At 39.3% G+C, this 23,351-nt stretch overlaps 1 protein-coding gene across 2 annotated transcripts in view; it reads right to left on the reverse strand.

The window, feature by feature from the left end:
• Positions 1 to 704: 704 nt before the first annotated feature.
• Positions 705 to 23,351, reverse strand: part of KLF3 (KLF transcription factor 3) — a 34,067-nt gene continuing 11,420 nt past the window's right edge. For both annotated transcript variants that reach the window (XM_073237742.1, XM_073237743.1), the window contains exons 2-6: positions 20,174 to 20,262; positions 12,503 to 12,989; positions 11,674 to 11,824; positions 6,733 to 6,893; positions 705 to 4,614 (exon numbers count right to left, since the gene is read on the reverse strand). In XM_073237742.1, the coding sequence (XP_073093843.1) occupies positions 4,433 to 4,614; positions 6,733 to 6,893; positions 11,674 to 11,824; positions 12,503 to 12,989; positions 20,174 to 20,230 (1,038 nt within the window). In that variant the 5' untranslated portion in view covers positions 20,231 to 20,262 and the 3' untranslated portion in view covers positions 705 to 4,432. The remainder of the gene's footprint in view (positions 4,615 to 6,732; positions 6,894 to 11,673; positions 11,825 to 12,502; positions 12,990 to 20,173; positions 20,263 to 23,351) is intronic.

Below are 23,351 nucleotides of genomic sequence, written 5' to 3' on the forward strand. Positions count from 1 at the left end.
AGAGTTCTCTAGAAGCCAAGTTCTTAGGCTGACCAAGTTAGTGTGATGGTTCATTATATGTCAACTAGACTGGGCTAGAGTGCCCAGACTACTCATGTTTATCTAGAACTATTTACTTATGTAGTTACTGTCTCATTCCTGAGTCCCCCACTCCCTAAGCTATTAGTCCTGACCTTTTATTTTTTTTACATCCATTATATTGTTTATTCATTCATAACAAGTCTCTAAATAAGAATGTTCACATCCATTGTATCCCCATTATATAGAAGGAAAAATTGAGATCAAAGACATTACCTAACTTGTGCAAGTGCACGCAGCAAGTAAATTGACCTTTTATCTTTTTAAAAAATTTGAAGTATTATACGTATGTGTCTTTTAATACAAGGCACTGAAAATCCCTTTTGGAAGCAACATATAGTGTATCCCAAGAATGTACTAGGTGAGTTTGTAGATTTATGCAGGATTGTCTACAAATTTATGGTTTGTTAAGACTTCCTGTTGCTGTTAACACAAAAGCAGGGGCATAGCTTTAGGACTGAGTTAACTTGTTTAGTGCATTTTCCAATTAGATCAACTTTTCTTTCCCTCTATCAATAATTGCCTATCAGAGTCACTGACCTTGAAATTTCTAAGTAGAGTCTCTTACATGTTGCATTGGTTTTGTTCCTAGTGATCACGCATATATAGCAATCACATGATCACACTTAATGTTCTGATGGTTTTTATTAACAAGTATATAATACATATATTGCATACTGTATATAGTATATGAGGACTGTACAGTACAAATTTATGTTCACAGTTTGACATGACAAAATGTCATTACTGAATTCCCATTGGACTACAGAGTAGAAACAGAGAAGGTACATTAAACATTCACATCTTTAGTAAGAAAGATTACCAAAATGTTTCAGTATTTGCAAGTATACTAACGCATGCTAAAAACCTTTACCCACTCAGTCTTATTAGCTTATAAAATATATTACACTTTATTAAAAATTTCTGCATAGTTTATACAAGTAGTAAAGTACTGTAAATGTAATAATCCTGCTATACTTGCAGGTGTGGTTTAAGAGATGCTAAGCAGAAAGATTATTTTGACCCTCTAACACTAAGTACATAACAGCCAAAAAAAAAAAGTGCTAGTATTTGTAAAACATAGTATTGTTGTAGCCCTCATTTAATGCATGTAAAATGGCTTTGTAAATGTATTATTTCTTAAGTGAATTTGCTATCATTGAGAAATTGTTAACCTTGACTGAGAAAATAAAGACAACTCTGAGCAACTTCATGTATGACAGTAATTCCTTCAAGATGACTGTATTTTCAAACCAATCATTTCAAAACCTCAGATCTTTGAGATTGTCTTTAAAACAATCTAATCAAGGATGACAGGCAGATATACAGTATCAGAAATACAGTCTTTCAAATTCCACATTAGTGCAACACTGATAGTGCAGACGGGTGTTTAATAAAATATACATATACATATATAGTTCCCCTGTATATCTGTTCCAAGGCTCTTGAAATTTCTGTGTATTTAGCATTTCCTTGGTTGAACATAGCTATGCTGCTAACACATTCTCCAATCCAGGTGATTTAGAATGTTAATGCCCATTTATGATGTAGATTCACATTTTAGAAATCTAACATATACTGGATTCAGATTTTATTTTTCTGAATTCTTCTCCAAGCTGACACTTGGATAATCAAAGAAATTCTCTAACAAACAGAACTTAAACAAACTAACTCCATGTTTACAAATCATTCTCATCAATTTAAACTTGCAATTAAAATCACCATTGATAGTAACATGGCACATCATTAAAACCACATATTCAAGGGCATCTTATCTTATATTTGAGGTCTTCCATGATAACAGCTAAAAATGACTAAGAAACTAAATTTCTCAACTAACATAGTAAAATACAAATATATATAAAAAAGGAAAATTTGCTTAAGAGCCAAGTGGTAACTAAGGTATACAGACCAGCGTGGGAACAGAGTATGGTCTCTCTGGGCTGCTTTTCTTTGAGTTAAAATGGAAATTTGTTAATAAACGGTTAATATAATCTAAGCAAACTGAATAGCATAGTCTTTGCAGTCTTGCTCTTTTGAACAAGAATTTAAATATGCCATAGCAAACACATCAGGTTTCATGAGAACTCATGAAGCTTTCTATGAACTGGACTCACACTCAAAGCTAATTATTTAAAGATTAATTCTACCCTTTCTTGCCCCTCTTCCTACAACTACATCAGAACACATAAACTGGTCATCTCCATCAAAACAAAAAAGTTCCTTACGTTCCAACTTCATTCGTGTGTTGTGGAAGAACCATATCAAGAAATAGACACTCTGGCATGAATGTGACTAAGCATTTACAACATAGATGATACCTACTTTTCCCAGAGCCATTTTTATCCCTCAATTAACATCATAATTGCAAAAAAAAAAAAGAAAGAAAAAAAGCCCAATTAGGTTGCTTTAATATTAACAGATTTTGCAGTGCTTACAAAAGAACATCAGAACCAAGTGCAAAGATAACAATTTACTTTGCGTTTCTTGACTACATTTCTTTTCAGGTGGTTCACAGGGCCAATGAGTGGGATCTCTTAGGTGCACAGTCCCTACAACCAACTTTCACTAACATAGTGCCATCCAAGTTCAGCTCCCCACACAATTTGCAGGCCTCAAGAATCACTCATTCTCTGATGTTTTAAGAACAATTAAACACAATGCATCCCCCAGTTAAGGCTGTGCTGGATCCTGATTTGTGGCTGGGATGAATCTTCAGGATTCCATTCTTCTCTCTTCTCCTCCACCCTTTATCGAGGGATGAAGGCACATTTGGCTATACACACCCACATTTGACCACCATCACCCACTTTCTTCAAATTTAGGACCAATGGCATTTTTATGCATGAATTATTTTTATTGGCATTTAGACTATAGTGCTCAAAAGCCAGCTTTTGAAAAAAACTTCCCCCAAATGATGGTGCTATTTATCCTCAACATAAACACGAGTCATTTTCAGGTTCTTCTGACAGGATACTTGATAGTGATAGGAGATTAACGGTTACTGTTAGTTCTAACAGTAAACTTTTGGGAATACACACACACACACACACACACACACACACACATAAATCCCTGAACTGTGGTTGTCTATATCTTTCAGAAATCTGTGCCTCAGGTAAAGGTATGTGTGCTTCACAACCAGTTATAGTTACAAATAATGTCACTCAGGCCTTAAATTGAATCAATCTACAAAAGCATTAGCAGATGTCTATTTATGATATGTGTCATGAACACAAATGACAGTTTGGCACCTTACAGCTCATACAGAAGAGTTTCTGTATAAAAGCTATATGATTAATGTGGCATGGGAATACAATTACCACTCAACGCTTCCCTGTTTGCAAAAGAGCTCTTAGTAGTTTGGGTAAAAGAAAGGCCGTCCATATTCTTACCCAAAATATTTTTTTTTACCATTAGTGGGCAAATATTTCTGTGGTATCCCTATCAATGCTTGATGATCCACATTAAGGACATCTAGGAATGGAGACAGGTGCATAGATAATCCCCTCAGTATCTGGCTTTGCAGTATGGTTCTGCACTGCTGAATATGCCAGAGACTGGAGCTCTGGGAACGCACTGTGCAGCTAACAAAATGATGAAACCTCACTGAAAACACCTTGCCCTGGAGGAGTGGCCGGCTTCCTTCTGTGCCCCCCTCTGTTCCAACTCCAGGCTATGCAAGTTCAGCATCCACCCCTTGAACTGAGAGTGACAGACATCACCCACCTAAATCAGCAGCTCTGGCTCATCTCTCAATGAAGGCCAAGACCACCTTCCTAGCGCAGGCACAGAGGAGGGTCAAGGACTTATTTAGTTGAATGATATATCCAAGCTGACGAGATTTGTGAAGGAAGAGCTGACTGTACTAGCCTGAGATTTTGCTGCACTTGTAGCTGGCCTGGGGAAGGATCCACCCTTCTTTCCTCTGTAAAGCAGAAAATGAGATCACAGGCACAGAGGCATGAATGTCTCTGGCAAGGACTAGCAGGCTGGATACTGTATTTCTAATACATTTACTTTGACATTCTTCTGAGGAATACATGGAGAAACTGACAGTTGGTTATGTTTGTTTACATGTTCCCTTGTTCTCATTAAACATCTTTGTAAGAAGGGTTTGCTTAGCATCCCCGGAAAAAAAAGTGTTCACATTCTTTAGGTCTGACCCGTGGTAAGGAGAGGGAGGGTTAGAGAGTATTTACTACTGACCATACGGAAGTTTGAATGATATAAATTCAGAGATTCAGACCAGCTGAATCCAAATTAAAATGTACATGTAAAAAATGAGTTACATAATGGGAGGGAGGACAGAGAGAGAGAGCCGGGAGAGTGGGGAGCCGCGCTGAGGAGGCATTCAAACTAGCATGTGGCGTTTCCTGTGTAGGGCAAGATGGTCGGAACGGGAGAAGCTGCGGTCACAGTCTGGACACTGGAAAGGTTTGATTCCAGTATGTTTTCGGAAATGTCTTGTTAGTTCATCAGACCGAGCAAACTTCCATGTGCATCCTTCCCATGTACATTTGTAGGGTTTTTCTCCTGCAAAAAGGAAAAATGAAAAGAGCTTATTTTTTGAGCACAAAAGGCTATTAATTTGTAAAGACAGTGTAAAGGTAAGATTTCGAGCTAAAGCTCTTGACAAGTTATTTTCAAGATCTGTTCATCCATTTGTCCCTCAGTAACACAGTGTCTTATAAATCACTATAGGACAAAAAGGAACAATGACTTAATTCTCTAAACATTTAGCTGGCTCTCTGCCAAAAAAGTGGGGGAAGGATTTTAAGGATTCCCAAAGCGTAAAGCCACTGAAATCCATTGTGAGGGGCTACCGAATAATTTTGGTTTTGCCCTCGATAGTAGGGATGACTAGCTTAAGAAACACCTGATGATCTGTATTTATCTCCAAGTCTCAAACCTACTTTGGTCTAGTTATATACAGTGCTATCAATTTATTTAATGAGAGCCCAAACTGAAAGTATGTGAGATTTTCCTATTTTTTTTCAATATTTTCCCCAAAATATGAAGTCTCAATCATCTGAAATATCTGTCAGGGATTTCAACATCTTACCTTTTGTTTACTCAGTAACAATTATGCTTAAGCATAAGGCTTTAATTTTGAAGTACTAAAACTATAGTAACTCCTCCCCACCCTGTCAGAAGCCAGGTTTCTCCAACCCCCTCCTGGAGGATAATGGTACTTGGCGGGTGAAGAACAGGAGACCCTTTTGGGAAAACCACTGGGAGAGCCATGTGAAAGCATTCACAAATAAAAAGGCTTTTCATGGCAAACTTAGATGTTTAAATTTGTAATAATTGGTAATGGGCATCACAAATCAATCCATTTACATCTCTATTTTCTCTAGAAACCTGAAGGATTGCCGTTCCTTGGTATTTCAGTGAGATAGTCAGAATTTCTATTACCTGCTTTGCTGCACAGAATATAAATGCTAAGAGGTATTTTCCCTATGTTTGAATTGTTATCCAAATATTCCTTGTGTTTTTAATCTTAAATTGGAAGTGGGTAACATCCACCTCTCAGGTCCTAATAATGCCCTAGGGATGCTTTTATTAGTCTACTTGGCATTGCTGATTGGATGCTCATCTCAACATTAGGCATCACCCTCAGCTCTCTCTCTGTTAAGAGCATTACAACAGTGCCAAAGATCTCAGCTGTACGAATGCCGATTTCCCCCCAACCAGGATTCGCTGAAAAACCTTCACTTCCCCTGTGCTAGACGCCTTCCTTTTCCCCTCTCTTCCAAATTCCAGATTCTTCTCTTGGTAAATATTCCTCATAGGAATGTCTTGTAAGACTCAAACAACAAAACCTACATTCTGAGTAATGTACATAGAGGCAAAATGCTCTTACAGTAGAATTCTACATGGAGGAGTTTGAGGTTAGGTCAGATAATTAACTGTAAATGTTAATCACTGAGAGTGACAGCAATTAATCAGGTTATTTAAAACATTTTTGTATGAAATCCTGAAGATGTTTTGTTTACAAAACATTCAAGAGCACAGAGCAATTTTATGTTTTCTTCACCTACATAATTTTTATAAGATCTGACCTAGTCCTCTGGGCAAGATGGAAAATACCCAAGAACAAATATGGTAAGCAATGGCACAGAAGTTCCCTCAATTTTTGAAGAGATGAATTACCCAAATCTCTTCCCTTTTCTTTCTGTCAATGACAGTCTTCTACTTGAATTTCACTTCCAAAAATTGCTGCATTTATTTGTTCTGCATAAGGAGCTGGTTTTTTTTGCCACTGTGAATTTGGTAAGGTACGTTTATTAGGCGGATAGCCCATACGAAGGGCCACAATCTCGATGCGACAGGCCCATGGTTCAAGAGCCTCTGCTCCAGCAGGCTGCAGCCCTCTCTCCCTTACCACAGACAGTACAGAACTGCCAAGGGCTGCAGGGAACCTTGTTCTACAGATGACCTTGAGTTTATCTTAACTTTGTATAAAAGTATATTGCTATCAAAAACTTGACTTCTCATGACCAATAGAGATATCTCTAGACAAACTAAATACTTTTCAAGCCCTGGACAACTTCACCACAACAACCTTTGAAAGCTGGAACACTTGAGCCTGACATTCCATTCTAGTACTTCTTAAGAAGAAAGATGGAGCAAGTCTTGGACTCCTGATACCTGTATGTGTTCTTCTGTGTGCTTTCAAGTGAGAGCTCTTAGTGTACACTTTGTTGCATCCATCATAATCACATCTGTGTATCCGCCGCTTCCTCTGGGTGTCGGGAGACTCCACAGGTAAAGGTCTCTTCCCCGGCTGCACTATGACAGAAGGGTGGTTCCTATGAAAGCCAATATTAAATGCAAAATGTTGAAAGAGACTCCTCCTTTTTTTGCAGCCTACCAAAAGCATTAACAACACTGGGCAAAAACAAACAAACAAAAAACCCAACGAAATAGATAAAAAGAAATGAGCTGATCACCCCAAGAAGCACTGCTATGTTCATTCAACAAACATGGAGTGAACACCTACCATGAGCCAGGCACTGTGCTTGGCACCGGGACACAAAGATGAATAAAAACAGGGTTCCTGCCCTCGAGGAGCTCACATTCTAGGGGGAGACAGACATATAGATAAGTAATGACAGTAAGGAGGGTTACAGGTGCTACGCTAGAGGGACGTGCAAAGTACTGAGTCGCATTCCCTCCATAAAGATTCACCTACACATAAAATTTTGTGGTACCAGGCACTGCAGAGCATTGTTCTATGTGTTTTCACAGGCTGCCCTGATTTTCATTATGGTTCTTCAGGGAAAAATGTAAAAAGGTCAAATTCCAAAGTCTCAGGCAACCATACTCTGGCATGTATCTACATTTTATCCTTTATGAAATTGGCATTTGGTCTGAGTCTCTTAAAGATCACCAATTCACATTTGGTTCTCAAATTCTGGCTCATCTCAAAAAAAAAAAGTTGGCACTGTTCTCTCCCCAAGCTCAAACCTTTACTGTTGTTAATACTCTTGTTGGAGGGAGGCTGCAGTGCAAGTCAGGCAGGGAGGGGCGGCGCTGGCCCCACACCAGAGCCTGCTGCCCACCGGTGCCTGACATCCTCTCTGCCTTCCTGAAACCAAATCATGTCTGGCATCACTGCAAGGAACTTTTTCAGAAAGGAAGTTTGTGGAGAGAAAAGGCAGATGGGGATGAGTTGGGAAAGTCTGTAGTTTTCTCAGGCTTCCTCTGATTAATGTCAAGTAATTAAAAAAATTCTAATCCTTTCACTCACTTTCCTAATGACTGATTTACTCGACACATTGCAGGTTTATGTTGTTGGCCTCTGTTAATGAACTTTTTTGTCTTTTCAATTTGAATTTGAAGCTCTTAAATAAATGTTCCAAATAACATATGAATGTTTTGTACAAGTGTATGGGAGAAAAAAAAGGCAGGTGAAAGGGAAAAACAATTTGATGAGGGTAAACACTCAAGCTTGTGAGGCACAAAAGGATAATGTGAAATTTAGCCATAAAAAACAAAAGGGAGTCCCTGAATTGAAACTTGTTTTTATCTTGGTAAAAATTGAGTACCTGTCCCTTACCAGTAACTTTCCCAGGCAGGCTAAGGAGTGACAAGGAAAATTAAAAGGATGTTTATTTTAAGGACTTTACTTATTTCCCACTTAAGAACACTGTCAGCTTTGAGTACCACTTTACCTCCCTACCTTGATACTTAGAGGGGCAAAGCAGAAGAATAAGATAGTCAAGTTTAAACACATGGAAAAGTGAGCATGGAAAAGTGAGGGGGAGAATAAGGACTGTGATTACATATACAGACAAATAGAGAAAATAAGTGAGGGGTTTGTGGATACATACAATTCTTATAAAGCCGAATTGTTATTAAAACCCTTTATTAAAGAGAAAAAAACTTATCAGGTTTTTTTTTTTTAAACTTTCAACTTTAATGCCATTGATTGAAATGTGTCATCTTCATTAAGAGAACTTCAAGAAATAAAATGCTGGGGGAGAAAACTGAATGGTTTAATATATCTCATCTGCCTCGGCAGTACAAAGAGTGATCCCTGATGACTTCAGAAGTCCCCCCCAATTCTTAGACTTTATGGTTTGGGGATCTAAGTTTCTGTACAGCAGGTTCGATTGCTTTTTCTAGTTGCTCATTTTTGAAAGCAATATATGCTTACAGGCTGTGTGCTCCAGCCTCAAATCCCAGCTCAGTCCCTGTGGCCCTGGGCATGGCATTTACCCTCTCTGTGCTCCTTTACTGTCTGTAAAATGGGGAAGATGATAAAATGTGATCTCAGAAAGTTGCTGTAATGTACACAAAGCACTTAAGAATACTACCCGTCCTGGATGTCAACCTATTAAATTGTAGGTGTTAATACTCTGAGGTTCAGGAACCCATTTGCAAACTTTGCCCCTAGTTGTTAATTTCATACATTTTTGGGGGATGTCCCAACACCAGATCAGCAAATGTCTACTAAACTAATGTGCACCTTGAAAAGCAGCACCATTCTGAGAGTAATTCGCAGCCTCATCTCTAAAGAGCCAGATGTGGTAATGGTCTGAGCCTAGAGAACAGGCCTTCAAGTGCTCGCCCTTTTTGAACTCCTCAATGCTCATTTTTAAAGAGGTTGTTTGGGGTCATTACAACCAAGAAGTTAAAACACCTATTGAGTACCAGATACCTGGTCATTGTTTTGAGTTAAGCCAACTCCTCTTAAGTGTGCTACAATTCACACACACGATGAGATGGGTCAATCTGATCCTCAGGTCTTTTGTCCTAAGTACATTTTCACGTATGTAAATATACGACAAAAGAAACCCAATATACATTGGAGTGCCTTTAAAAATAATCCTCAAGCTGTAACTCTATATTCAAGGGAATGGATTTCAAAGCTGTAGCCTGCCTCTGGAAAGGAGGGGCTTCCTAAGGCAAATATTATTGGGGCTGCCTCACTGCAATGGTACTAGGCACTTGGCTTGAAGTGATTCTTTGCTGGCTAGCTGGTTTCCTATGTGGGCTGCTACTGGGCACACTCCAAGACATTACCTAATCACATCTGGGGGAGAATTACTCAAAGAGTATGTGTAGCAGTTGTGGCTAATCTGCTGAATTTTTTGAGGAGCAAAATGCATTCCTAGGTCAGCATTAAAATAAGAGAAACTGTTTTCAGCAGCATTCAGAGCAGAGAATATTGCTTTCAGATATTTTTCTGCCATAATGTTTTACACTGTAATTCATAATAACCCAAACTTTGAAAGAACCCTTTTTCAGTCAATGGAGCCCTCCCTATTTGGGTAGCGGGCTTGATTTAGTTTTATAATATTTTCTTCATCACTTGTGCAGTTATAATACCAGTGCAAAATCATGTTGCTGGTAACCTTGCCAGAGACACCCCCCTATGAAAAAAAGAGGTAGTTCAGCCTGCAAGATGTGTCCATTTTGGTTAGTCTGTGTTTCCTTCCAGGTAAATGCGCGAGTGGATGCATTCGGTGGCTACGACACTCATCTGGGAGCAGATCAAGCCCAGCCCCCTCTGCTGTGACCGGCATGATTATAGGCTGGTTATCCAATGCCTTGGCTCACCGGATCTCTATTTGCTCCCACTCCCACATGACTTATAGGGGAATGAAATAATTCCTTTGAAAACACTGGGAAAAGTTTCTTTTTGTGGGATGAGGAGGCATTATGCAATTGCGAAGGGTACTCATCAATGTACAAGTCCTCCAGACACACCTTCTCCCTGCTGAGGTAGCTGGCTGCTGGCTCTAAGAAGATTCATTCCTTTCTTCAACTACCGGGAAGTACATGACAATCCCAAGACTCACAACTGATTATGACTTGGTACAAGAGGCAATACTTGAGCTATTGTGAAGGCACCTATTTGGGTGGAATGTGGATACAACCAGAATATATTTAAGTCTCAGATAGTTGCTGTTCTAAAACCAGAGAAAAATCACAATTCTGCTGTAGAGTTGTGTAAGAGAGAGGGGAAAATATAAAAAGTAAAGAGGTGGGCAAAACATTTGTTTCAAGCTGGAGAAGAGGTGATATGGGAAGAAGATGACAGAAGGGGTCTGGAGGAGACAATCATTGCTGCCTTTGCAGTGGAAAGCTGGCCACTACATCCAGGGCTGGAAGCATCAACACAAGACAATTACACCAAGAAAAATAATTACACCCAATAAGGGAAACAGAGAGGAAACAGAGGCAGCAAGGTAAGTGACTAGCCCAAGCCACATATAATAAGGTGGAGAGCAGAGCTGGGATCCAAGGTGGCAGATCCAAAGGTCACCCGAGCTACCGCAAACACAGCCTTCCAGTGTCACCACTGGTAGAAGTCAAGGACACCACAGGAGCAAGCCCACGAATGGTGTCACTGCACCTATGCATGGCACCTTCACATTACAGCCAAGTGAGACCCAGAATAAACCACTGTCCAGGAGCTTGGCTACTAAGCAACTCAGTAACCTTCTGACTGGAGGGCAGTTCAAAGGCAGAGTGAACATTCTAGGGTAGGTATGACTAAAAAGACCAGGGAATAAATAATTTTTCAATAAAGAACTTCTCTGAGCTACATGGATAACTTTCGGTTGCCACCACTATTTAAAGGACTTTTTTTCTGGAATGTCTTCCTTGGCTTGTGGTTGGCCTGGAAATTCTGACTGAAGAATTTGCCTTAGTAACAGTATTCATAGCCTATGAGAAGGGACGACTGGAAGGACGCTGTGTGTCCATATGAAAAGTTTTCACGATCCAACCTGAAGTGGAATATCTAAGACACCACAGTCAGTCCACACTGGGATTAAGAGAACCATGTATACATAGTCTGGAAGGGTGAAAAAGTAAGACAAAAATGATTTATGTGGCCAGGTGGCAAAATCATGGATGACCGATTCACTGAAAACGTCATGTAACTGTCACAGTGCTGTCCGTGTGACCAAGCCCACTGTTTTTGGAGAGATTCTCTCATCTTGCCCAGTGGCTGTCACATACTACAAGGTGTTCTGCAATCTGTGATCACATCCCATGTTGGAAGTTTGTGTTTCCATTCCAGGTCCCAAGATGTACGCTCTTATGCAAATGCTGGGAAGGCCTAAATATACTTACTCTTGCAACAATGCTTGCGGGGGGGACACTGAGTTCATTAAAGGGGGTGACATTTCTTCAGGATAATAATCTGTCCTCTGTGGTTCAATCCCAGGTTCTATTTTAATTTTTTTCTGTAATATAGGCTTCTCATATGATTCAATTACAGGTACTAAAAAATAAAAATAGAAAAGTCATTCTATGTACAATTTACCAATTTTAGCTTTTAGAAGTTTATTGCACAGCTTCTATCTATAGCACTGATGTATGAATATTCTTTTATTTGCCTTGGGCAAAATTATAGCCGAAATGAATCTGTGGGGAGTCCTGTTTCTCCTGACCATTATTTTGCCAGTAAGCATCACACACAGGAAGCCAGACTTTAAAGACATCAGCACCCAAATGATTCTTCCGTATAGTTTTTGGTTATTTCCTTTTAACCCTAATCTTCTGGCTACTACCAGGCAGTAAACAATGTGGCTTTTAATGGCCACTGGTTATCACCATGACCAAAGGTACTTAATAAATGCCTTTTTAATAGAACCATGTTGGCATTCAATAAAGCAAAATAGAAAAAAATCAACATTTTTACTATCCCAAAGTGACAATTAAGTGAAAGAAATCATTTCATGGCATTCAACAGACAGCCTGATTCTTGGGAGTGCTTCCAGTATCAACACTAAAAAAAGAAAAAAGGAAATGCCTCAGGCAGACTCTAAGACGGATATTTCCTTTCAAGAGTGTAACAACTCTTGGCTCTTGCTTCCTTTGCTGCCTTACCGGGACCGTCTGGTGATGAACCCCTATAGACTAGGCAGGAGCAGCAGTGCAGACCAGTGGTGCAATTTACCTTGCATGCTACTATTTGAATTTTCCATTTCCTCGGATAAGGAGACCATGAGCGGCTGCTGGAGGTGACTGGTGTACATAAAGGGGACCGGCTGCACCACCACCGGCTGTATGACGGGCAGGATCCCGGGGCTCCGGATCCCGTGCCGGGAGAGGGCTGCGGCCATCACGGGAGGCATGGACAGCGGCACGCCAAAGGGCTGCACTCCCGGGGGAGGCGGTGAGTACTTTTTCACGGGCGGGCTGGAAGAGGGCATGCTCAACCCGGGCGAGCCTCTCCGGTGCGAGGCCTGAAACTTCAGCGAGGAAGGAGAGCTCCCTGTGGAGGGCGGGGAGCTCCGTTTGTTCACAGTGAGGTCCACTGGCTCCATCTGCATCCCGTGCGACAGGCCTTCTGGGGTCTGGAAGAACTTGTCAGGTAACGGTGTGGAGTAGATGACACCATACTTGTTGGGCTTCATTGACTCCATGTAATTCGATGGGTATGACTATTGGAAAGGAAAGAGGGAAACGTGTGAACAGCCATTAAGTGCGTTTGCTGGAAACATGAGTCAGGATGAAAATGTACAAGGAGGCGCTTTCAATACCATGGACTTTCTAATAAGCCATTTGGATTTAGATATATACTGGACCTTTAAAAAAATGCTATGAGGGAGCTGGTCTAATAAATGTAAGAACTAGAGATAATGGGGTAGCTGTGTCTGTCACATAAAAAAAATCTCAGAATTAATTCTAAGGTGATTCCCATGTCAGATGTTAAGGCTGAGGTTGATACCTGGCAAAATTCTAAAACAGGTCATAAACAGAAATCTTTATTATTAGGAGTCAGTGCTGCGGGGTTCACCAAGAACCAGCCAAGCCCACTAACCTGTTGTTTTTCTAAAGGGGTTTCTTCATCAGCAGGAAATGCTCTCTCTAGCTTGAGGGTCTGTGACCTCAGGAACAGGATCACTTAATGTTTCTTGTGATTTTTCTTGTGTATAACATGGAGAAATGGAGCTGCATGGTAGCACAAAGGATTGGCTTCAGCCACCAGACCAATCCATGCCCGGGGTGGCCAACAGTCCTGGTATGCTGAGGACTGTCCTGGTTTTTGCACTAAAAGCCCTACCTTCCAAGAAACACCTCAATCTCAGGTCAACCAGGATGATCCTGACTGACCCTATACTGTTACCCTATATACAGACCGAAGGCCATCCAGTCTGGGGGAACTTTGGCCCCAGCTTTTTCAATGGTCTTATTCACTGTCTGAATGAAGGTGCAGAAGATGACATAATTTCTAAATTGGTGGATGATACAGAAGTGTAAGAAACAGCTAAGAACTCACGAAGACCACGTGATGCCCTAAGCCACTTGCACACAAACTGAGGCCCAGCGTCCCCTCCTCTAAACCTTGCTACCCCCTCATCAAGAGGCTAATGAAATGGTCTATTTCCTCCCAAGCTGAGTTGTTCCACAACTGACCTAATTTTTCTTCAAATACCTTTCTTGTAGTAACAGAATAACCTAATACTACCAGCTTTAAACACAAAATCAATCATAATAATGGCACACTATGGTACTGTCCTTCACTATGGAATTCACTAAAATCACTTCTATTCCTCATTTGAAATTGGAAAAAGTATCTTTGTTGTTAGAATGCTTTTAAAAAAAGTTAAACTCAACACAAGCCATTTTGTTTACTTGTAGGGCATTCAGGAACTGAAATTTTTAGTGGTAACATCAAGTCTGTCTGCAGAAAATTACTTGGATTTGAATGTTTTACAGTGTGAATTGTAAGCAATGAGCTGTGCCTCTCTTCCAGCTCTAAAATCTTATGGATTTATGATTGAGATAATACTAGCTCATGATGTAACCAAGAATACTCACCAGTGGGGCCTTATAATTAAACAGCTTAAAGGCACTATTAATTTCAGATCCTCCTTGGTCCCTCCAAGTGGCCATTTTTAAGAGTTATAAACAATTGTGGGGTAGCAGTGGTTTTGACTGGGATTACTCCTCAGATCACACCCTTTCCTCCTTGGGCCTATGCTGGGCCAATCTCCACCTGGCTGTGCTTCAGAATCACCTGTGCTATTTTAAAAATTTGGATGTCTGCTCCCTTCTCTGGACCCAATGAGCATGAGTATCAAGGGACAGAGAGCCAGGGAGGATTTATCTTTATCTGTTTTTTATGTCAGTTTCCTCATAATTAAGATTATGTGTTTCGTTCTGTCCTTCCTTTGTTTATTCATATCATCAAAATCTGTATGATCTCCTACAACAGTGATTACTGCAGTATGATGCTTTAAAATATTGTTTATATATGTAATACAAAAACCTGTTTTTTTCCAGAAGTAGTGACATAAAGTTCCCTCTTAAAACAAATGTATTATGTTAAAAAAGCAATTCTATGGAAGAGGGCAAGAAAAATTACAACTAAATGTTAGGTGTGCAAGTGCCATGAGAATATGGCAAAACTTGTCAAGGTGGTACCTAAATACCCACCTTCTAGGAGGTTGTGAGTTTGAAATTAAAATTGGATTCAATTAACCTATGTAAGAAGTTTAACACACTGTTTCTAGGAGTCTCTTCTGTTCCTACTGTAATAGACTTTGATCCTCCCAAATGGGGCTTCTCAAACTTTACTGTGCACCTGAATTCAACTGCCGGTCTTGTTAAAATGCAGATTCTGAATTACTGGGGAGGGAGGGAGTGGCTCAAGGTACACAGACTGCCCTGTGAACAGCATGGCTCTAAGTGGTAGAGATACAGAATAAAAATATGAATTTTTAGTATTAAAATTTGATCAATTATTTAAATACTATTTAAGGGGGGGGATTTTCACTAACTGCTTAAAAACAAGGACATGAAGAATATAAAATGAGAAAATAAATATAAATTGCTGCTTTTAAAAGCAGCTCTGAGTTACTCATCAAGAATCAAAGGAGGAAAAGATTATTTCTACCTTTCTTTAGAACAAGGTACACACAGGTACACATAAGGTGAGAGGCCCAAAACATACAGTGATATTACCATTAGACATATTTAAACAGGCAATATTAAAAACAAGGCATAAGGTTCATTAACCAAAAAAAATTAAGTCATGGATAATGAGGGCTTAAGGAAATAATTAAATACAGGAGGACAAAAGATTTCTCCTAGTTCTAAAGTTTAACGTGCTTTATATAATCTCCTTTATATAAAAGGCGCAAGTTTTGGTACTAGAAACAAAACTTCAGGAAATGGGAGGCAATATTAGGTGTTTCTACTCACCAGAATGTAGCTTCTCCCTTATTTTCAGCCCTGTTCTTTAAAGACCTCCCCCCTCCCCCTATGACCTAGATTTTAATGACAAGTTATTGGCAGCTAAATAGGAAGCGAAACGAGGACACACTTTCATTGCTGTCATTGCTGGTTTTTTTCTAACCGTGGGGTGAATTTAAGGAGAATAGGAATTTAGAACTTGGGAGACTTTAAAATTTAATAATATTCTCAGGTTTCTCAAGCCATTAAAAAAAAAGCCACATATAAAGCCATGTTTTATAAACATTATTCACACTCAAGCTGTGAGTCTGCTTGCCATGAATGCCCCCACCCCCTTTGCTGATGTAAGGTGTTTGTAAGGCTTGGGCTAGTAGGGACACACATTTGGACACACAACAGAGTTCACAGTTAACTATTTCCAGTCTGACTGCTTCACAAAAGGGTGAAAAAATGTGGTTCCTCAAACTCACTAGCAAATTCCATAGCAATGTTGACCAGAACCTTCTATTAGATGTGTTTGCTTCAATTATTTGGGTGGAGCACACAAGCTACTGCAATCAGCTTGCAACAGTCTGCCCTCCACAGTGGAAGGAGTGATCCAGGGTGTGCTCAGCATGGGTGCCTTTGGCGGGTACACCCTGGTATAAGAGACCTGTCCAGACCATTCCTATCTTCTCATAAAGCAATGCAAATAAGCGTGGCTGCACTGGCCCCAAATCCGTATCAGAGGTGCGTGTTGATGAAGCAAGGAGCCTCCTCTGACCACTGACGTGCAATGCCCCAGTGCATATGCTGACCGAGCGAGCCCTATATTCTGGAACAGAGCAGCCTGAAGACAAAACTCAACCCTCCCTGGGGTGGTAATAGGTTTTACTTTTCAGAAGATCTGTTATTAAGAAATGTTCTTTCCTTCTGTTGTAACACACACTGAAAGGAGTGTTCATACCTCCACAGCGTGTGTGTTTATTTGCTGACTGCTTCCTCTCATCAGAATGGGAGATGAAGGCCTGGCACAGATGTTTAATAAACACTCGATGAGTGAAGGAAGTGAATCAACACACTTTCTGAGCAGGTTTTTACTACTGACAAGGCTAAGGCTAATACCAATTATTCCAATTCTTTGGATTCTCAAAAATTGATTTTTATTGTGGTGGGGAAAAAGGCCCAGGGTTTGGATAATTTTCCAAAACTACCACTCTATACTCAAGTGAGAATTCAATAGTTTCTTATTCCACTGGAAGTAGTTTTGGAGAGTTTTCCATTACAAGATGGCCTAAGTGGGAGTGACTGCACAACACATGGATGGAGTGAGTCTCTATTTCACTATGCATTAATATGGAAAAAAAAAATATCCATGAGAGGGCTATGGCAAGTCAAAGGGATCTTCATACCAAGGGTGGGGTTCCAAGTGCAGGAAGGCGTGGTACATTTATAAACACACACTCTGGAGACAGCAAATGTCATGCCCTTCTATGCAAACAAAAGAATAAAGTGTCTTTTTCCACCAGGCTCAGAAAAGTCATGAAAAGTTTTTGTTAGACCAGACCAGAGAACTACTGTTTTAGTATTTCTCAGTCTTCAAGGAGTCTTGTCAGACGACAGTTCTCATTTACAAGAAAAGAAAAAAAACATTTTCTTCAAAAGTCATCTTGCTAAAGAAATAGAAAAAGAATACTTGAAAAAAAATTGTTTTTTTCCTCACGTCCAGAAAAAAAATTGTTTTTTTCCTCACGTCCAGAATAAAATTCTTTAATTCTCAACCCTCTTTGGAAATGTATTGGTAAAAGCAAATCCTTTACATGTACATTTTATATATACATGCTGTCTCATACTTTACAAATGACAATCTCCAATTTTACAAATTAAAAAAAAAAAGAGGCCTTGAGGGCTGGGGGTTTTGCCAACATCCTGCTAAGTAGCAGAGATCCACAGCACCAACGGAGGGGGGTCTACTCTGCGCCCCATTCTTGCAAACTTTAATAGGACAACCCAAAGCCTTATCATTTACCTCAAAGCACAAGGTTTAGCAGAGGATATGAAGGTTTACATTTCGGTGAGAGAGAAATCACATTTCCTCACTTTCTCTAAACTATAGAAAAACACCAAACAGACACATTGCATCTGTTGTATTTGCCTTTTAAGAAAAAGGTGAGGGGTGGGGGTGGGGAGATAAGTCATTATTTTTCTTCATATGTGGAATTAAAACAAAAAGAATCTTACAAATATCCTATACGGCCTAAATGTTCAGAACACTGACCTGAGTCCAGACTTTGACCTTCAGGTTAAAGACAGAATTAAAAAGAAAAAAGGCATAAAGGAATAATAAATTAGGTTTAATGTCCACTCATGACAGCAGGAAAAATGCAATTTGAAGGTTTAAGAGTGGAAACAAATGCTTTTTATTTAATTTCATTGCTTCCTAAATATTTCAGTTAACTGAGCTTTCACTGAGTGAAGAAAAAGAATTTCTTTGTAAGGACTGACACTAACTTTTGGTGAAACAATCTAATTAAATTCTGTAAGCAATAGTTGAAGTTGAAAACTAGAGCATGAAGGAGAGAAAGACCATTAAGTGCAAAAATACTATACATCTTAATTTCATGTATTTATATAAGTTACAGTATTACAAGAATAACTGTTACTTCAGATTCATTATTTCCATTTTTTTTAGTTAAGTGTATTTCCTTGCACTTAATTATGTCATACCAATGAAGCAATGTGGATCTTTATTTTAGCTTTAAATTAGGCTCTTGAGCCATATTTTCATGCTTGATTAAAAGTATTGCTAGTATATTGAATATTAAAATGCATAAAAGATGGTTCTGCATCATTTACAAAATTAATCATATTCTCCAGTACTAAAAACCTATTCGTATTTCAAGGATATAATTAATGGGGAAATTTTGTATCTTTAATTTTCCTTCAACATGCTCTGCAATGGTTGGGGGAAGAGGTTGTTGGATACAATGAGAGCACTGAATAACATTAGAAGTCAATTTAGTTTTTTGATTAATAAATCTTATTGCTCAATTATTATGTTATTCAGACACTGGGTTATCCAGTTATCATGCTGGAATGTAAATGTTATCTCCTAAAAGCCACCCTGACCTAACTTTTCACCGTACACGGTGGTAAACAATTCACTAGCTTAGTAATATCCATGGCAACTCAGTTCCGAGGGCCTCCGAGTGACCCCTGCGTCTTGTATAAACATTTTTGGCAGGAACCTCCACAGTCAGTGCATAAGGATGATCTAATTTTGCAAGCGTGTCATTACCAACCTTCACATACACAACTCAGGCCAAGTTTTTCCCCTTGTGAGTATTTTCCAAGCCGTGGAAGAAAAGTACAAGACAGAATGGGAGTGCTGCCTTTTCACTTGATATTCACTAATCCAGATGCCCTCAGGTCTGCACCACTCCTGCCTCTGAAGTTGGACACCTTTCCGTTATCACCTATGTTCCATCTCCATAGCACTAGTGTTGGACCTGTATAAACACGTGGACTAAGCCCCAGGTGGCCAAAGAGCATCTAGAGGGGACTGGCTCACAAGAGCGGCTCGCTTAGCATGGAGGTGCTGAAACAGACCACGGGCTATATAGTTCCCTCCCAGTCAGAGACTCCTCCAAGGGAAAAATTCCATCCTCACCACCAAGTTCTTTCACTAGCTCCTCCCCGGTCCTGTCTCCTGCAATCACAGTTCCATATATGGCTGTCGTCATTGTTTTCTCAGCAAACCATTTTATTCTTAGTGTATTTTTTACGTGCAAAAGGAGTGAGACTCCCCCCATCCAAGGTTTCATCTTTTTAACCACCTCCACGAAGGACAATCTGAACGCTACGCGAGACAAAACAGAATATCTTCTTCTTCTACTATTAAAAAAAAAAAAAATGACACTGACAAACATTTTATATTGATGTGTGATCTGAAGAAAAATACACCATTAGATAATCATGTTCTTGAGCAGATTTCTTGTAGGTACACTCACAAATAGCTTCCTAATGATGACAAACATTGTGAACATTTTTTTTTTAATATCCCTAGAAGCACATTAATTTTTAAAAATCAGTGTGGCCAAATGTTTTTTGCCAAAACCAATAATCCCCAGAGACTAAGATAAAAAACTGGTAACTGAGGAAGTTTTGTAAACCTACTTCTGTTGTGAGGAGGTTTGCCTGTAGCCCAAGTTCTGTGCTGATCATACCCTGGGGGGCTGTGGGTCGCAGGTCTTAAGGAAACATGGATCCCCCCTAAATGATGCACAGTTGCTTTGAGGGTATTTCTCTCACTTTTTACCAGGGTATTTGAGAAAAGTTTACCTATCAAATGCGTCAAGCGATGAGTAACCTTAAGGAGTAACACAGCACACAATAATGTTATTACCACTTGGAATAAATAAAAAGCGTTCAGTTTTGGAAAACTTACCACCGAGACAGGGTCCATGGCCTCTTGCTTGACAGGGACTGGGTCAAACATGAGCATTCTTTCAGCTCAGCCTTCTAGGGTGCTCTGGCCTAAAAAAAACAAGGTGTCCATCAATATTAAATTCCGAGGTTACTTTAAATATAAACTAGTAAAAATATAATTTTTTTCACCCCTACTTCTCTGCTCTTTCCTCTTCCCCACCCCCGGAATGGCTAGAATTTATTTCCCTTACCTATGAAAGATGCCATTTTATATAATTAAAACCAGACTCCATAGTCATAACCAGATGGGAGCCAACTGGCATTTCTAACTCAAATACATAAACCCTGACATTTCTGGAACTATATGTACAGCCCCTACTGAGCAGCAAATCTTGCTTAAGATTAAGACCTCTGTGCAACTCAATACAAGTTCACATTATATATGAACGTTAAACCATCACTAATATCTTTGTTTTTAACCTTCCAAACTCTTTTTAAATGGATTATAGTCTGCATGCTATTTTGTATCCATAGTTGCACTTGATAATTTACTGTGAAAATGTTTCTTTTTCAGGAAGTATGGTTCCAAAGCAAATCCAGTGTGCTACTCTGTGAGTTTATTTAAATCACCCTTTTATAAGGCACTTAGGATGTTTCTGGATTTCCACCATTTCACAGCAATGAGCACCTTTATTCTTATAACCTCTTGCAAACTCTGAATTACTTTTTAGGATAAATCTTATGAAAGAGAATTCTTGGAGGAGTCAAGGATATTTTCCAAAGCATTTAATGTATCAGTCGGCAAAGATGTTCTATTATTTTCATTAACAAATAAAACCTGTTTCCCAACATTTCTATCAGCAATGTGTATTATTACTTAAAAAAAAAACAAAAACCTGTCAATCTGTTAGCATCTAAATGGCAAACTATTATTCTAAATTGATTTAATAATTGAAGTTGAATCTTTTTCCTCTTTATTTACCATCTGCATTTCTTCTTTTGAGAGATGCCTTATTGACATCTTGACTTTTCCCCTGCACCTCGTTTCCTAAGCACTCTGTATATATGAAGGCTACTAGCTTGTATTCACTCCAATTTGTCTTCATTAGGAAATATTCTAATCTTTAGCCTAATGCAAAGGAAATGTCCATCCTGATCCTGTTTGGTTTTTCTGTTTTCTTCTATTATTGTGTTCATGTTATCCCTCCATTTTATTCTGTGTTCCATACTAGTCCACTTCTCACACTAATCTCCATCAAGTTGACTGCTTCCACAAGACAAAATGTTCTGTCAGCTCAACATTCAGCTACATTTCATAGGTTATGGAATCACTGCGCAGCTACTACCCAGATCTTCAACAATTTGCTTCAGGCACCTACTATCCAAATTTGGTTTAAGTATCAAACACTGTGGTTAAAGGTGAGGTCTTTATAGATCACTTGGTTTGGGTGGGAAGGGGAACAAGTTCTAGACTGAGTTCTCCATGAAAAAACTGCAGAAGTCTCTGGTTCTAGATTACTTCCTGTATTTCAGTATTAACTCCCTATCCCCACCTCCATCATAGCAATCCTGTAGTTTGTTGTGTCCATGCTCTACCAGTTATACTCCGATAGCTTTACATGCAATTATAAAAGCAATACTATGTAGTTCTTTTGCTTCATTGAAAAAGGAACGTTGTGGGTCTCATGACAGCACGTGAATATCACCATTAACTCAACATAAGGCCCCAACTTCAAAATTTTATTTTCCTACATCACAGGGTGTATTATACTCTGCAAACACAATTTAACACCAGGCTGTTCAAATCAATGGTGCTACTAGCCTCTTATATATCCCAGCAAGAACAAATCTTAATAGCCAGTGAAAAATGGATGATTTCATAATGAAGGATGAAAACCCCTTTTGTGTCTGGGGATCTATTATTAACCAATTCGCAGCCTAGCAGCTGGACAGATGGGTAAGGTTCTAAGAATGGATGTCCTGTGCCCCATAAGCAGACTGTAAACAAAAGATGTGAGATCTGCTTTTATCAGTGAGGTCAGATAATTCAGTAGTCCTGACCCATGGCTGGCCACCCCTTCCCCAAGCCTTTCAAATTTAATTTACTCTTACAGATTCATCCACTCCACTACGTACCCCTGGGCAGTAATCTGATACAAGTCCTCTAAATAAAAGCACTCATATTCTCAGGTATGGAATGAAAAAGCCGCGGTCTTGAGACTCAAGCAGCAGATCTCCATCCTAGCCCAGCTCTAGGAAAACTCCTGTCAGGCGACACTGCCTTTACCTGTGTTTTTAGGGATATCAAATGAGACCGAACACAAAACAAACAAAACTCATGCTCTGTAAGTAAGTTACATCAATAAATATGTGAAGAATTTCTGGGCTCTACATACTGCACACTACACAGCACCAGATTTGTCAGCTCGAACCCACAGAGCAATCAATGTCAAGCATTTGCCTCTTTGCTGACATAATTAGCTTTACAGGTCAGTCCTCTCCACCCTTAAAAACACCCTCAGACTACATTCAGTTCAGAAGTTAATAGCTGCCAGCCTGCTGTATGGGCTTCTTGTACGTGGCCCTGTCACTTCACAATAGTGCCACTGCCACCCCTTTTACTATATATACCACACCTCACGTCACCCCGCAGCCTCTATTACCCATGAGAGCAGCAGTGGAATTAAGATGATGTACTTCTAGAGTTCATTTTGGTTCAAATTCTAACTCCATCATTTAGCTCATAAAGCCTTCAATGACTTTTTCTAATGTCTACAGCAATGACTGCTTGAATCCATTAGAAATGAATTACGTATTAACCTGCTATATCTTTTATCATTTAAAGAAATTATTTAAATCACTTTTGCTCTTTACATTTTATGGCTTTTCTAAATTTAAGGTAATTAGTACTTTGCGAGACTTGTAAGAGAAAAAACTAAAGTCTAATATGAAGCATCCTTCCTAACAAAGCCTGACTTATCTATTAAAAAAGAATTGTGATGGTATGTTTGTTTGTTTGAACTGTACCTCAAGAGTCACCCACCTGTGGATGAAGGGATAGTTCTCACAAGTATTTCAGCTAATGAAGGAATGAAAAAGAATCAGAATGCCTCATTTTGAAACTCCTAACTAAATAAAATAAAATAAAAGCCTGTGTGAAATTAAAATCTCTCTATGAACAGAACCAAACTGTCCAT

Source organism: Manis javanica, chromosome 5, assembly GCF_040802235.1.
Source record: "Manis javanica isolate MJ-LG chromosome 5, MJ_LKY, whole genome shotgun sequence".
NCBI classification, from domain to species: Eukaryota; Metazoa; Chordata; class Mammalia; order Pholidota; family Manidae; genus Manis; species Manis javanica.